The sequence below is a fragment of the Boleophthalmus pectinirostris genome, unplaced genomic scaffold, assembly GCF_026225935.1.
Source record: "Boleophthalmus pectinirostris isolate CB_2022bp ecotype Guang Dong unplaced genomic scaffold, ASM2622593v1 HiC_scaffold_14, whole genome shotgun sequence".
Classification (NCBI taxonomy): domain Eukaryota; kingdom Metazoa; phylum Chordata; class Actinopteri; order Gobiiformes; family Gobiidae; genus Boleophthalmus; species Boleophthalmus pectinirostris.
In genome coordinates, this window is record NW_026571047.1 from 15612908 (window position 1) to 15628807 (window position 15900).

At 38.9% G+C, this 15900-nt stretch overlaps 1 protein-coding gene across 1 annotated transcript in view; it reads right to left on the reverse strand.

Annotated features, from left to right (window-relative positions):
• Positions 1 to 13476: 13476 nt before the first annotated feature.
• atrnl1b (attractin-like 1b) overlaps positions 13477 to 15900 on the reverse strand; it is a 69484-nt gene continuing 67060 nt past the window's right edge. Inside the window, exon 29 of the mRNA XM_020918126.2 lies at positions 13477 to 15297. Within this exon, the coding sequence (XP_020773785.2) occupies positions 15173 to 15297 (125 nt within the window). The 3' untranslated portion in view covers positions 13477 to 15172. The remainder of the gene's footprint in view (positions 15298 to 15900) is intronic.

Consider the following 15900-nt stretch of genomic DNA (forward strand, 5'->3'; position numbering starts at 1 on the left):
GCAGCAGTAGTAGTGGTAGTAGTAGCAACAGCAGCTTCAACAGTAGTACTAGTAGTCTTAGTAGTAGTAGTAGTAGCAGTAGTACAAGCAACCGCATCACTAGTAGTTAAAGCATTAGTCTTCTTAGTAGTAGCAGAAGTAGTAGTAGAAGTTGTAATAGTAGTAGTAATAGTGGCAACAGTAGTAGCAGCAGTACTGGGAGCAGCAGAAGTACTAGTAGCAATACTATTAATCTTAGTTTTAATAGTAGTACTATAGTAGTAGTAGTTATAGTAAGAGCCTTAATTGTAGTAGTAGCAGAAGTTTTATAGTTTTAGCAGTATTACTATTTATAGTAGTAGTCTTAGAAGTAGTTATAGTAGGAGCCTTAGTAGTAGTAGTAGTGGTGGTGGTGGTAGTAGTAGTAGTAGTAGCAACAACAGCAGCAGCAGAAGTGCTGGTAGTTACACTATTAGTCTTAGTAGTAATAATCTTAGTAGTATTAGTAGTAGTTTACCTGAAGTCTACATAAACACAGTGAGCACACAGTCACAGTGTACTTTCTTGCCTTCTTTTTGCATATTCTCAATCTAATCCTTCATGTGAGCCGTAACCCTCTGGAGATGCCTCTTAAAGGGGAGGTCCGGGTGGAGCCCAGTGGAGCAGAGTGATTTAAAGGCATCAAAAACACATTACATATTTCCCATAAATCACCAGGAGTATTATGTGTCCCAGGTCCTGCGCTGTGGTCGGCTCTGAGGCTGCTCCTGAAAGAGAGAAAAACTACACCACAGAAGTGCAGGACATACAGTAAATGTCATTTAGGGAGAGCTACTACTTTTTTATTAGTACTTTTATTGGGACTGTTCTAACTATACATACTTCTGTTGTGCTAATGACTTCAACTACCACTGCTAATGACACTTCTTCTGATCTTCTGTATATAGATCTACCTGCACAGCATAAACTGGAGGGAGTTGTTTTTAACACAAAAACAACATTTTAACTCTTTGAAAGTTAAATGGGGGTTCGAGTTGGGGTTATTCGCCAGAGTTGCCTTCCTCTAGTGTTAATTCAGCTTCTCTTAGTGTTAATTTGGGACCCTCCACTTCAAACTCCCACGAGAGAAGACCAGTTTGAACCAGTTTTGTACACAATTTCATCTTAAATTAACTAAAATAAAGTGTAAAAATCAAACCCCTCTGTGTGTTGTTTAGCTAAATCAGGAGTGTTATCCATTTACTCTCAAAACTTAATTTTATATCTGTCTCTTGATTTCAGGGTTGTACAGGAACTTTGGTCTGGTGTTACTTAATTAACATTTCCGAAAATGTTAAATTAAATCTAGAATGGATAAACCCTGAGAAAATGTTAAATCTGATTCTGTGAGAGTCAATTACAACTGCTACTACTACTAATACTACTACTATTATTATTATTACTACTACTTCTACTATTACGATTACGATTACTGCACCAACTATTGCAAGTAGTACTCCTCTAGTACAAAACAAGAGCTTCACAAAAACTACTACTACTGCTACTACTACTACTACTACTACTACTACTACTACTACATTACTATTATGTTTACGATTACGATTATGATTACGATTACGATGACTACACCAACTATTGCAAGTAGTACTCCTCTAGTACACAACAACATCTTCACAAAAACTACTACTACCACTACCACTACCATTACTACATTACTACTACTATTACTATTACTATTACTATTACTAGTACAATTATGATAACGATTACTACACCAATTATTGCAAGTAGTACTCCTCTAGTACACAAGATCGTCACAGAAACTACTACTACTACTACTACTACTACTACTACTTCTACTACCAACCAGGCCTTTTGGCTGTGGTCAGGTCTGAGGCAGCTTCTGATCAGAAAAAAACAAACAAACTCCACCACAGAAGTGCAGGAGATATGGTAAATGTCATTTAGGGTAAGTAACTACTGCTTCTATTATTGCTACTACTACTGCAACTACTACTACTACTTCTACTACTACTACCAACCAGGTCCTGCGCTGTGGTCTGCTCTGACGCTACTTGTGAAAGAGAGAAAAAGTCCACCACAGAAGTGCAGGAGACACAGTAAATGTCATTTAGGGAGAGCTCGGCTGCAGTAAAAGACCATTAAGTTCCATTTTACATCAGTATGTGATTAACATCTTAACTTAAATTCATTTGACTATAATAATGATAAACAAACATGAGGTAAGAAATAAAAATTCCATAGTATCTTATTTTGAACGTGCACATGCCTTAACACTGTTCTGTTTCTGTGTCTGTTCCCATGGTGACTGGTTTGGAGGGGCCAGCTGAGCCCCGTGGTCCTGAGATCTGATGAAGCTGACGAGAAGAACCCTGTCTCCAGAAGATGACCAACGAGAGATGGAGCTGATCAGAAGTGATGTGATGAAGCTGATGAGATGAATCTAAGTCATCTTAACTTAAATTCATTTGACTCTAATAATGATCAACAAACATGAGGTAAGAAATAAAAATCCCATAGTATCTTATTTTGAACGTGCACATGCCTTAACACTGTTCTGCTTCAGTGTCTGTTCCCATGGTGACTGGTTTGGAGGGGCCAGCTGAGCCCTGTGGTCCTACGATCTGATGAAGCTGACGAGAAGAACCCTGTCTCCAGAAGATGAAGAACAAGAGATGGAGCTGATCAGAAGTGATGTGATGAAGCTAACAAGAAGAACCCTGTGTCCAGACAGTCATTTGGGTCACTTTTGGCTGAACTATCAGAGCACAACGCACAGCCAAGCGCAAAGTTTACGCAGCAGCACAATCTGAGCCCCAACAACACAACACACTGCTCACAACCCGCCCCAACAATGTCAACAAAACTACAATAAGAGGCTACGGTCCCAACACAAACACATCAGCGCTGCTCCTACAGCACATGGCAGAACACCGGAGCAGCTAGGGGTCTAATCAGAAGTGATGTGAGGACGCTGACCAAAAGAACTGTCTTTAGCAGATGAAGGACAAGAGCAGATCAGAAGTGATTTGATGAAGCTGACCAGAAGAACCGTGTTTCCAGAAGATGAATAAACCTTTATTTTAGCATATTCTCTTATATTTTGAGCATATTCTGTGCTTGCACACCTATTTCACACTTTTGCTGGTGCATTTATGTTAGAAAAAAGTTCTTTATTTCTGTTTGACTTTGAAATGTTCACAGTTCAACTTTAAATGTTATAGATAGGATAGTAGTTGCCGTTTTAAATCTAGTCTTGTCTTTTGTAGTCTTTTAAGGACATTTTATATGGTTGGGCACTTATCCATTTGAACCATTGTTACACTGTAAAAACTAAACATGAGTAACATGTAGGCCTGTGTAAAGGATGCTTGTAAAAGGCTTAGGCCTACATCTAGCCTAAAGAAAGATAGAGCTTTCTTTACTATACAGTTCAAGTTGTTTAATAATAATGCGATGTGCCTACGTACGATGTCGGATGAACAGAACACAGAAAAGCTACAGCTGACATCAGGGCTGGGCAATTCTGTTTTTCACTCAATTCTGCATAATATGAATTGTATTTCATTATAAAAAGGAGTAAACCACTAAACCCGTTTAGTCTTAGTTTAGTTAGGTTTAGTTCTGGTTTAGTTCTGGTTTAGATCCTGACGTAGTTCTGGTTAAGATCTGGTTTAGTCCTGGTATAGACCTGGCTTAGTTCTGGTATAGACCTGGTTTAGTCCTGGTTTAGACCCAGTTTAGTCCTGGTTTAGACCTGGTTTAGTTCTGGTATAGACCTGGTGGTTTAGTCCTGGTTTAGATCTGGTTTAGTCCTGGTATAGACCTGGTTTAGACCTGACTTAGTTCTGGTTTAGACTTGCTTTAGTTCTGGTTTAGACCTGGCTTAGTTCTGGTTTAGACCTGGTTTAGTTCTTCTGTTATTAGGTTATTTTATTTCATTTTAAGAGTTTGTTTTCATACCTGACAGTTTCGACTGCTCAGTAGCAGGCTTCTTCAGAGTGGTCACGTGGTCACGGTCACGCAGCCTCACGGTCACGTCATGTAATAAAAAAAAAATATATAACACCTCTAAAATAAAATAATAATAAAAGCAATGCAGCTTTAGTCCGCATGAGGTACAATGATATAATATGGTTATTTTGTAATTTCAAATGAGCTTTAAACCCAGGAGCTGTACAATGGCCTGGTCTGGCGTCGGTCGGTGCCATAGCGATAGAACGTCGTGCGCACTATATAAGCGGCTGCGCGCTCATTTGCACTCCCCTTTCTCACATGAGAACGCTTATTTGGACGCACTGCGGACACTTGTACGAAACTTTGATATTCATCGCTTCTTAGCCCCTCACCGGTTGTAAAACATCATCACAACTTGGTATATCTGCCTGTCAACACTTTCTGGAGGATTGAAAATACACCAAACCGTGACTGGCCTTCGCCATGGACCTGGTGCGCCCCGCTCCGGACCCTGACCGCCAGGATCACGTCCCCGAAGGTAAAATTAATCAAATAACATTAAACCATGATAAATTATAACAAATATTAACAGCATAGTCCAAATATTTAACGACAAGAACAGTTTTTGTCCACCTGTGACTGTTTCTGTGGGTGTAAGGTTTGGTTCCTATAACCAGATTTATGAAAATAAAAAACAAAAAACATTTGATAGTTTGTGACTTTCACTCGACGATTTCATTTTGGATCATGATTAATAGTTGGTGAAACTGCTCTAAAAATATCAGCACGAGTGCATAGTGAAAAGTTATTGTCACATTTATAGGAAATTATTTGTGTTTTATTTTCTGAGTGTCAGTATTCATCAGGGTTTTGTGGCATTTTGAAAAAAAAAACATGGCGCCCAGCCTGCCATTCTAAATTGGAATGCTTAAAAAATGCACATTTGATCTCCATAGTAACCCAGCCATTCTAAATGTTTAAAAAATGCACATTTGATCTCCATAGAATGCGGGTGTTTGGCTTTAATTTGAGCCTTTCGTTTTGAGGTTTGGTTTAGATGGGTTTACCAGACTGTCAGGTGCACGGTGAAGCAGAGCAAAGGAGGAAAGGACAGACAGAAATCAGTGCAAGAAAACCTATAAGACTCACCATATAGCCTATAAACTATAAAAACATGCTTAATTAAACTGTCCTACTAATAATCCATAACTACATTTATAAATATGAATTCTAAAATGCACAGTTGTCTACTCAAGTATAAGTAAAAATTCACAATAAAAATGTTCTTCGCCCTGTAGGTCTTTATGTGTCATCCACCTGTAGGCCTAAACACGCGCAATACTCTAACTTAATGTGAAACTTTGCTGGTACAATTCCCAAGTCTCTTGATTTAATTTGTCCATATACAGCACTGTAGATAATACACAGTTATAGCTACTTATTGTACAAAGAATATGGTATAGTCAAGTCACTTTACCTGCTGTTTATTCTAGTCCATCTGCTGCACTGTTCAGAACTACAGTCAGAGCCACTTATTGTGCAGTTTTGTAGCCTTATAGCTTTACTCTGCTGACAGTGTTGTGTTAGTTTTTGTCTGTTGTATATCTTTATAGTATCATTCATTTCGATTTTGATTGCATGTTTTTATTTCCTTACCATGCATTGCAGCACTGTAATGACAACGCCATACCCAAACAAATGTATTCAGCTGGTCTGAATTTGGAACACACCACAAATTATTACTTAAGCACCAGTAAAATAAGAGATTGTACCAGTAAAATAGGCCGACTGAACTGATCAGAAGCAAAGTCATAGACCTACAGTTAATTGGGACACAAACGTCAAAATAACAAATCGGCCTTGCGAACTCTGGCTCCTCCAGATAAACACTGTAGGCCTCTTCAATATGACACTTAAATAACTGGGAGTAGTAGTAGTAGTAATAGTAGTAGTAGTCATTACAGCCTTTGGTACTAGTCTGACTTGCTCACATTACAATTTAAAGGGTGTTTAACATTGTCAAACCTGTTGCAGAGGCTGCGGCTCCTCCAGTCCTTCTGGATCTTCAGGTGGTGGAGCTTCCAGACTACTCTTCGGACGAGGACGACCAAGGTGAGTATGGGGTAGGTCGTCCTATACCTCAGGTTTGGCCACCTGATGAAGAGTTTGGGTCATCTGATGAAGAGAGTGGGGAGTCGAGTTTTACGTCATCTGACTCTGGCTACGGGACTCTCTCTGAGGAGGAAGAGGACGAAGAGGAAGAAGAGGAGGAAGAGGAAGAAGAGAGGGTAGAAGAGGCCGAAGATGAAGAAGAGGAGGAAGAGGAAGAAGAGAGGGTAGAAGAGATGGCCCCTCAGCAGCAAGAACAGAGACTTCCCCTGGCCATCAGACCCCGCCTCCCCGCCGCTCGCTCTTCTGCTCCCCGCCCTCTCCCTATGGGTCCTGCGCCGTACTTGATTCAGCTGGATGGTTGTCAGCACAACAGGGTTGAAGTACAGGTGTTGCATGATGGCAGGTGGGTAGGCTCTACTGTTCAAGCTGCGGAGCCCGGGGGTCGCGCTCCGACCCCCTCTCCTCAGCAGCGAGCAGAGAGATCTTCCCTGGCCATCAGAGAACTCCTCTCCGCCGCTCGCTCTTCTGCTCCCCGCCCTCTCCCTATGGATCCTGCTCTGGACTTCATTCCCCTCAGCGGAGGCAAGCGCGTCAGGGATGAAGATGAAGACATGGGAGACCCCAGCTCCAAGCGGCCGTGCCTTTCCTCCTCCAACCCACACCCCTCTACATCGGACCCAGCTCCCTCCACCTCCTCTGGGACGTCTGGAGGCTTCAGGCGCCATTTCCACCAGCAGCTCCACCTGCACCAAGACTCGGACTCGGACTGAACTCAGCCTCTGAGACTCAGAGCTTGGCTTAATGCGGCGACTTTACCACCTTCAACCTCGCCCATCACCCCACTGATTTCTTTATTGATTTCTTTATTGATTGATTTCAAAAAAGAATAGAAAGAATAGACTGAAGTTAAGGAATACTATGTAGGATTTCATAAAACAACAAAGATGATGATAAAACATAACGTTTTCTTGTTGATTTAACTGTAATTTCTATTCTGAATTTGAATCTGAGTACTGCAGTTTTACAGATATTCCTGCATAGTACACCTTAGACTTTCTGGGCATAGGAGGGTCAGAGGTGAGAGTGTGTTTTATAGTATTGTAGTAGTAGTAGCTTTGTATTTGTGTGAAACAAAAAATACAAAAAATAAATAAATAAAGGAATACTATGTAGGATTTCAACAAACAAATAAATAATAATAATAATAATAATAATAATAATTTTCACTGACAAAACTCTAATTCATGATACATTTCATTTGAGAATTACAGTTTTGACAGAAATTCCTGCATAGTACACCTTAAACATTTTTTTGGGCATAGGATGGTTAGAAGTGAAGCTGTGAGTGTTATAGTTTTAAGTAAGAAAAAAGCAAGGATTATTATATAGGATTTCATAAAAACTTAAGAAAGTTTGATAATAACATGTAAAGATTTATCTATATTTTAATTGAGTGATTTTTAACTATGTTAATTACAATACATGAAATATGTGATTGGGCCCCAGGTTAGATTGCACTGAAAAAGTGGGTTCTAATTGACACACTACATTTAATCAAAGTATTACAGTTTGACAGACATTCCTGTATAGTACTCCTTGCATTTACTTTAAACTTGTGCTTTTAGAGTGTGTCCCATAGTACTTGGTAGTACAACTACTAAGGACTAACTCTAAAAAAAAAAAAAACTAAACTGAAAAAAACTAAAAAAACTAAAAAAAAAAAATAAAATAAAATAAAAAAAGGAGTAGAAGTAATAGCCATCATATTTCATTATATTGCCAATGCAATAGTGAAAAGCCTGGTGCACTACCAACTGGTTCACCAGCAGCTACCATGTCTAATGCAGCGCCCCCTTCTGATGGACTGAAGCTAATGCTGCCCAAACAAAGCTTAGCAGGTAGTAACCCAGACACAATATCAGACTGTACATGGAGCTTAAAGGCAGTGTGGCTGCAAATCTTGTGCTAATAACTAATACTCTTTTTTTTTTAAAATAGTCTTATGTAAGGGTAAAAAAAACACACAAAAAAACCATGAAATAATGGAAAAAACTAAAAAATATGAAATATGTTCTTAAGTAATTCTAAGCCTTTGTAAACTGTCTATGTGAATACTGTTCAGAAATAGTGACTTTGGTTGGTCTCAGGTAAGAAATAAAAATTCCATAGTATCTTATTTTGAACGTGCACACGCCTTAACACTGTTTCTGTTTTCTGTGTCTGTTCCCATGGTGACTGGTTTGGAGGGGCCAGCTGAGCCCCGTGGTCCTGAGATCTGATGAAGCTGATGAGAAGAACCCTGTCTCCAGAAGATGACGAACGAGAGATGGAGCTGATCAGAAGTGATGTGATGAAGCTGATGAGATGAATCTAAGTCATCTTAACTTAAATTAATTTGACTCTAATAATGATCAACAAACATGAGGTAAGAAATAAAAATTCCATAGTATCTTATTTTGAACGTGCACATGCCTTAACACTGTTCTGTTTCTGTGTCTGTTCCCATGGTGACTGGTTTGGAGGGGCCAGCTGAGCCCCCTGGTCCTACGATCTGATGAAGCTGACGAGAAGAACCCTGTCTCCAGAAGATGAAGAACGAGAGATGGAGCTGATCAGAAGTGATGTGATGAAGCTGATGAGATGAATCTAAGGCTACGTTCAGACTGCAGGGCTTGATGCTCAATTCCGATTTTTTTGTGAAATCCGATGTTTTTGCGAGGTCGTTCACATTTCTAATTAAATGCGACTTGTCTGTGACTTCAGTGTGAACGGTAAACGGCCCGAAAGTGTCCCGCATGCGCACTGGAGGACACGATGACGTCAACCCCATGCGTCAACCGCAGCGAGCGTGCTCTGTGTTTACGGAAGTTGTCCAAATATGGTCGCGAGCATTGAGCACCTGGCGATTTTACAGTTCCGGTTTCCGCCTGCTTCAGCGCAGAATAGTGACGTTTGTCGCTTGTTAATAACGTGTAGGTCGGATGGATGCGCTTTGGCCGTTCAGACTGAAGTCGCATGTCAAAAGATCGGATATGTATCGGATTCAGGACCACATATCCAAGTGGCCTGGGTCGCATTTGAAAATTTCGGATCTGTGCCGTTCAGACTGTCATTAAAAGATCGGATATAGGTCACATAGAAGCCAAAAAATCGGATTTGGGTCACTTCAGGCTGCAGTCTGAACGCAGCCTAAGTCATCTTAACTTAAATTCATTTGACTATAATAATGATAAACAAACATGAGGTAAGAAATAAAAATTCCATAGTATCTTATTTTGAACGTGCACATGCCTTAACACTGTTCTGTTTCTGTGTCTGTTCCCATGGTGACTGGTTTGGAGGGGCCAGCTGAGCCCCGTGGTCCTGAGATCTGATGAAGCTGACGAGAAGAACCCTGTCTCCAGAAGATGAAGAACGAGAGATGGAGCTGATCAGAAGTGATGTGATGAAGCTAACAAGAAGAACCCTGTGTCCAGACAGTCATTTGGGTCACTTTTGGCTGAACTATCAGAGCACAACGCACAGCCATGCGCAAAGTTTACGCAGCAGCACAATCTGAGCCCCAACAACACAACACACTGCTCACAACCCGCCCCAACAATGTCAACAAAACTACAATAAGAGGCTACGGTCCCAACACAAACACAGCGCTGCTCCTACAGCACATGGCAGAACACCGGAGCAGCTAGGGGTCTAATCAGAAGTGATGTGAGGACGCTGACCAAAAGAACTGTCTTTAGCAGATGAAGGACAAGAGCAGATCAGAAGTGATTTGATGAAGCTGACCAGAAGAACCGTGTTTCCAGAAGATGAAGAACAAGATAGAGCTGATCAGAAAGCATCCTCAAGGAGTGTCCAGAAATCTGTCAATAAATGGAAGGTTGATTTGGAATCCTTATGTGTTTTTGTTTTTAGTATTTATTCAGACCTTATTAGTGTCTAATTCCCCATAAAGTTAATCTGCTAGAAGAATGCAAGGGTTTGCCTGTTAAGGATAATTTAAGGGTCCTGTTGGTGCATCACTCGTGGTCATACTGGTCTCATATTTACTTTGTTTTATGGTGTTTGTTTATGTGCTGCTTTGTGTTGTGTTGTCCTGTTTTTTGATAAAACATGTTACCCCCTGTCCCAAGACAAATTTCTCCCATGGGAGACAATAAAGGATTATCTTATCTTATCTTATTAGTGAGACATTTACAAACACTTTCCTTTTAATACACTCCTTATTACTGCTTATTTGCAATAAATTCAGCTTAGTCATATGTAATAAAACACTCTATTAGGTGTTACTAGAGTCCAACTAGCCATGAATGAAGTCATTAAGCTCTGAATATGTTCCCCATTCTAAAGTGATGTTTTGTTTGTCGATAATAAATGATTAGTTTGATACAAAATGAAATGAATATGGTTCCTATTCTAAAGTGGTCTCCTCTTCACACTTAATTCATGTATTGTGACATGCATATTAATAGTTCATACATGAATAGGTAGTTATTACGGAGCCCAGGCGGGCTCCGTAGAAAACAGTGTAATATGGGAACTTTAAGTGTGAGCAGTGTCCAGTAGTAATTTGTTTACAAGTCCCTCAGCTTCCAACACCATAGGATGTCACCTCATTCAACCTGCTGTCATCATCAAAGTTTGTCAGTGTCAACACTTGACAACTTTTCAACACCCTTTTCAACATGAATGGGCTACTGGATAATACTTAAGTACTGTGAATGACTGTGCTCTTTGTATGTACTGTTGCAAATGTATAGCAAACTCTTCATATAGGCTTAAGTAGCTTTCGTCCAAATTATTAGGGACACTTCACTTGGACTGCCTGGGCTAGAATAACCTTGAAGAGAACTTCAAAACACTACAGTAAAAGTGAGATTGAAAAGATTATAATAAGTTAGAGATATAAGAAAACAGCTTTTATTGCACTAAAGGAGCTCGCAGCACCCAGAGGTAAACCTGGAGATTTCATAAAAAGAATTAGTGATTCATGAAAGTGTACATTGACTTTAGCTGCAAATGACGTTTACATATTGAAGTCATTAACCCGCTGCTTTTTATAGTCAGCCTGTACAATTAGCTTTGACATGTACCCACTTTAGGTATATAGAACAAAAGAACTTTAACTCTTGTCAAAGAAGAGACAGCTTGTGTGCATTTTCAAAGGGAAGGAAAGAGAGAGAAATGAGTCAATAAAAGGTTTTGCGTGAACGTAGGCTAGGTGTTTGTGAATGTTAGAGCTAGAGTTGGGCTATAAGGTTACTTAGACAGCTCAAACGTGTGACTCGAACTGGACTTTTGAAATGATGACTAAAGCAATAGCACTTATGAGTCACACTTAGTAGGACTACTTCCCAGTCACACAGCTAGATCTCCAAATGCTATAAACTGATATTGTGTTTGTTGAACTGTTAGATAATTCCTATTCTGTACTTCAATATATTTTTGTTAAAGTGCCCATATTATTATATTTTTCTGAGCTATGCTATGTACCCTGTAAAGTAAACAGTGAGAGATTCAAGACTACATTAAGACATACTCTATACAACTATACAACAACTCACCCTTATGTAACAGATAATACTCCCTCCCGATAATGATCATATCATTGTTGCACCGTCTTCCTATGACCTCTTGTATATAGCTGAGATTTTATATTTTATTACTTATTTTACTATTTTATTTAAACTTTTACATATACGTTTAAATAACTGTGTCTTACTGGACACTTGTCTCTTCCTATCTTTTTGTTTCTGTTTAGTTTTACTTTATTTGTTCATTTATCAGGGACAATGCACATAAAAACATTGAGCTACATATGCTTGTGCCAGGTTATAGCAAAATGGCTAATTTCCACCTTCAGTCCCTGGACAGGTTGATGTCATAAATGGCACACATACCAATAAAATACAATACAACTTATACGGATGCAATCATTCATCCAGTCAATTATAAGTAAAACTAGTCCCATTCAGTCTCAGTCACCACTTCACAAGTGTGCACCACTTTCTTTCACTTCATAAAGAAGCTTAAATGTTTAACTCTGGACAGATACATGAAATATGAGACTTAGTTTGTGCTGTAATACTTTGTTGTTCTGTTACTGATTAGCTTGTTTCTTCCTGCTGTATTTATGAAGATGAACTGGTGTCAAGATGACGCTCTGACAAAGGAATAAAGGGTAAAGGCATAATAAGCTTCAGCTTCAGCCTGCACCTTTTCGGTCTGTATATGTTAAATATGACTGTTTATGAATTAAAGTCAAAATATACCTGTGACCGAAATAAATAAAAAAATAACATCCATACAGTATTTACATATTTACAGTTACTGCTTCATTCATACTGGGCAGATTAATGTGTACAGGTTTGTTTGGTTAAAAGCCATTGTTTGGTTAGGCGTGTAAACATTTTATAATTAGTATATGATATAATGTCATGTGGGAGGTTGTTCCAGAGGCTTATGGCTCTGTATGAGAATGATGATTGACCAAATGAGGTTCTACATCTTGGAATCTCCTCTGGCTGTGGACCGTGTGGCTCGGCAGGTTTTCTCTGAAGTGAGCACCACAAACTTTCTCAATAATGTTAACATTTTGCTATTTATTTAGAGTTTATTATGAACATTTATAGTTTTTACTCTTTGTTATTATAATATATTGTGTTATATATGATGTGTGAGCTACTGTGTCCAAATAATTTCCCTTGCGGATCAATAAAGTTTGTCTACGTAAAAGATGATGAGTTCTTCTCTCAGACAGAAAACACTCTGGTCCACCTTGTGATGTCATGTGGGAATACAGGAAGTGCTCCACTGTGTTTTTAAATTTTATACATCTTCACTAGGATCATTTGGATAATTTCAGACATGGCATTTCCAGGCTACTAAACAAAATTTAAAAGGTACCTATTAAATTGAAAACTATCAGTACATGACATCACAAGGTGGAACAGAGCATTTTGAGCTTTAGAGCTGTGTATAGCCTAATAATGGAGGATTACTCAAACATGTGTGAATGAAACTAAACATAACTCCAATCTATCTGGCATTTCATTAATTATAGATAATTTTGTTGCTCAGAAATATCATGAAAAGCATGCTGCGAGTGGGCTCTCCTCTCCACAGTTCTGACCTGTAACTTGGCCCTCTGGCATCACATTCTTTTTTCCATGGAGATAAGTCAAAACATCATACTATGTGGTAGGTAGCGGACCCTCCACCTGAAAAGTTACATCATGCACCTTTAAATAATTCTGTATTTTAAATGGATAATGGATACCTAAAATTCAGATTGGTAGAGAAATAGAGAAAGTTCGGTCACCATAGTAACAGAAATTTAATTATTGTGTGTATTTCATAGTTTTGGTACACTTAACTGAGAATAACTGAGACGTGGGTAGACAGGCGGTGGTCCATTCATTTCCAGTTCTGTTTTATTTTCTGGCACGTCGCCCATAAAATACACTGAAGATTACCGATATGCCTCTTTTTTCATGTTACAGTGAGCTCCTGATTCCTGTGTAATGACACTTCAAATAGGATTACTCCAGAGACAAAATAAAAAACACATTAGCTGGCATAATATCCTCCGAAACCACTTCTCAACAACAAATCATAGTAAGACAATGCCCGTAAGGATGCACAATTCAAAAATATGTAAAATGATCTGAAGTCAAGTGAATTACACAGGAATCCATTAAATATCAAAACAAAAATATTAACACAAAATGCTTTTTCACAAGTGTAGCAAAAAGACTTACAATTTTTATAGATAATAATAGTAACAGGTGACAAGGCCTAAAATCAATCGTCTTCTCTCGCGCCAATCTGTCATAAAAACTTGACAAACACGTAATATCTCAAGAGATCCGAGTGACAAAAGACTCACATTTGTTCAACAAGACACTGTACAGCATCGGGGCAGTCCGCTTACAAAAATGGCCCCGCCCCTTTCCTTCCATTAGAGTTCAAAGTTCATGAGAAGAAGCCAAGGCATTATTATAAACAGGGACATTTTAACCTTTCGAAGGACTAATAAAAAATGTACAAAACAAATCAGTAAACAGCAATTGGAGCATGACGTTAATAAAGTCTTCAAAATAAGAACATTACAATGGGGTTATACCAGGATTTTAACGTCCTTTTGAATAGCAACTTCCACTTTTGCCCTCTTCGTGATTTTGCCGTTTAATTTCGCTGGTCTCATCCATATCTTCTCTTCTGAAGAAAATACAGACTTCTGCTGGGCGGATGGTAGAAACATGAAAGGCTTTGTTGAGTTGGCAGCGCTGGTTAGAGAATACTACTATAAACATTGGGTGCAAGTCTAATACTGTGACTACCTCTTCAAAAAGGCAGAATATTTAAACAGCGAAAATCAATTCAATATTTTAGCACCACTGAAACCCAGTCCATGGCAAGCAAACGGAAAATAAACCTACGAGAACTATCTACCAGCCATTTTGAATGACCAGGGACATTTAAAGCACTATGAAGGGACATTTTTTAAATCATGATTTTTAGATTGATTGACAGCATTTTCTGTTCCCTTCATGTTGTAATAACAATAGCATGTATTCTTATAGTTATGCTGTCCACACTAACTAAAACATTCAGACATTACTGAGAACTGAGACACTTGGGCCGAACTTCTCGAATAGCATTATTATTATTATTATTATTATTAGACTACAAACATTAATTAACTTTTAATTTGTTCTTCAAAGTGCATTTTCTGTGAGTAACGTACTTCCAAAATGTGATGTTTTCAAAAATAGCCTCATAGGTGTAGACAAGGCCTAAATTGGTGATAAAAGTTCCTCCTCATGCATTTATGAAGATTTTTCATGATGGCCGCCCCAAAAGAATGAAGGGTGGGGTTGGTAAAGAAGCTGCTGATTTCAAAGATTTCTGTGGCTAAGTTTATGAGAGCATGAAATGGCGTATGAGACAGTGAGCTTGTGAAACTTAGGTAAGGTTTTGGTTGAGTGTTAGCAGCCAAAATGAAAGTACTGTACATGTCTATAGAAAAGGCCTCCAGGCAGTCCGTAACAGGTTCAAACAGGGCTTAAAACAGCGCCCTCTAGATGTGTACTTTGGGCACTCAGACGCAGGTGCCTTGATGTGTCGGGGCGAGGGCTTTCCTGTTTTTTAAAGCCTGAGATTTGTCCTTAAAATCTGATGCTTTCTGCTGGGAGACATCTATTAGTGCACTTGCCACGATGAAGCCTAGAAAGGAGAAAAAAAAACATAAAAAAAGTGAGTACCAGTAAGTATTTTGAGTTACATTTAGGTGAATTATTGAATAGCTATACTGCATGGCAAACCAATAATGAACAGGAGATATTTAAATTAAAGTTGAACTATGTAACTTTACTGGTTCAAGGTTCACCACCTACTTGTCTCCATGGAGATGTTATTTCTTAGTGGGGTATGTTCCATATTGTATACAGTATCTTGCATCTTTACAGACTTGACCTATAACTATAGCCTTAGGGACGGCATTAGAGGAGTTTAATGCCATACTGTGGAACATCTCAGGTAACACACTAATATGTCCATGGATACAAGCAGGTGCTGTATAGCCTGATTTATCAGCCAGTTTCACTTTGTGGAAACCGTCTAACCTCACAGCATTTGAATTCTTTCGCTTGACGGCAGGCGGGTACTTTTTTATTTAACCAATCGCTGCTATTTGGTCATGACGTATGTAATGCGCCGCTAACGGGTCTAACTGGAATATTAAGCTTTTCCCAAACCCCGAAGGAAGAAGGGAAATAACGTCTATCCCCTTAATAAAATTCACCAAACATTCTCTTTATTAAATCCTCG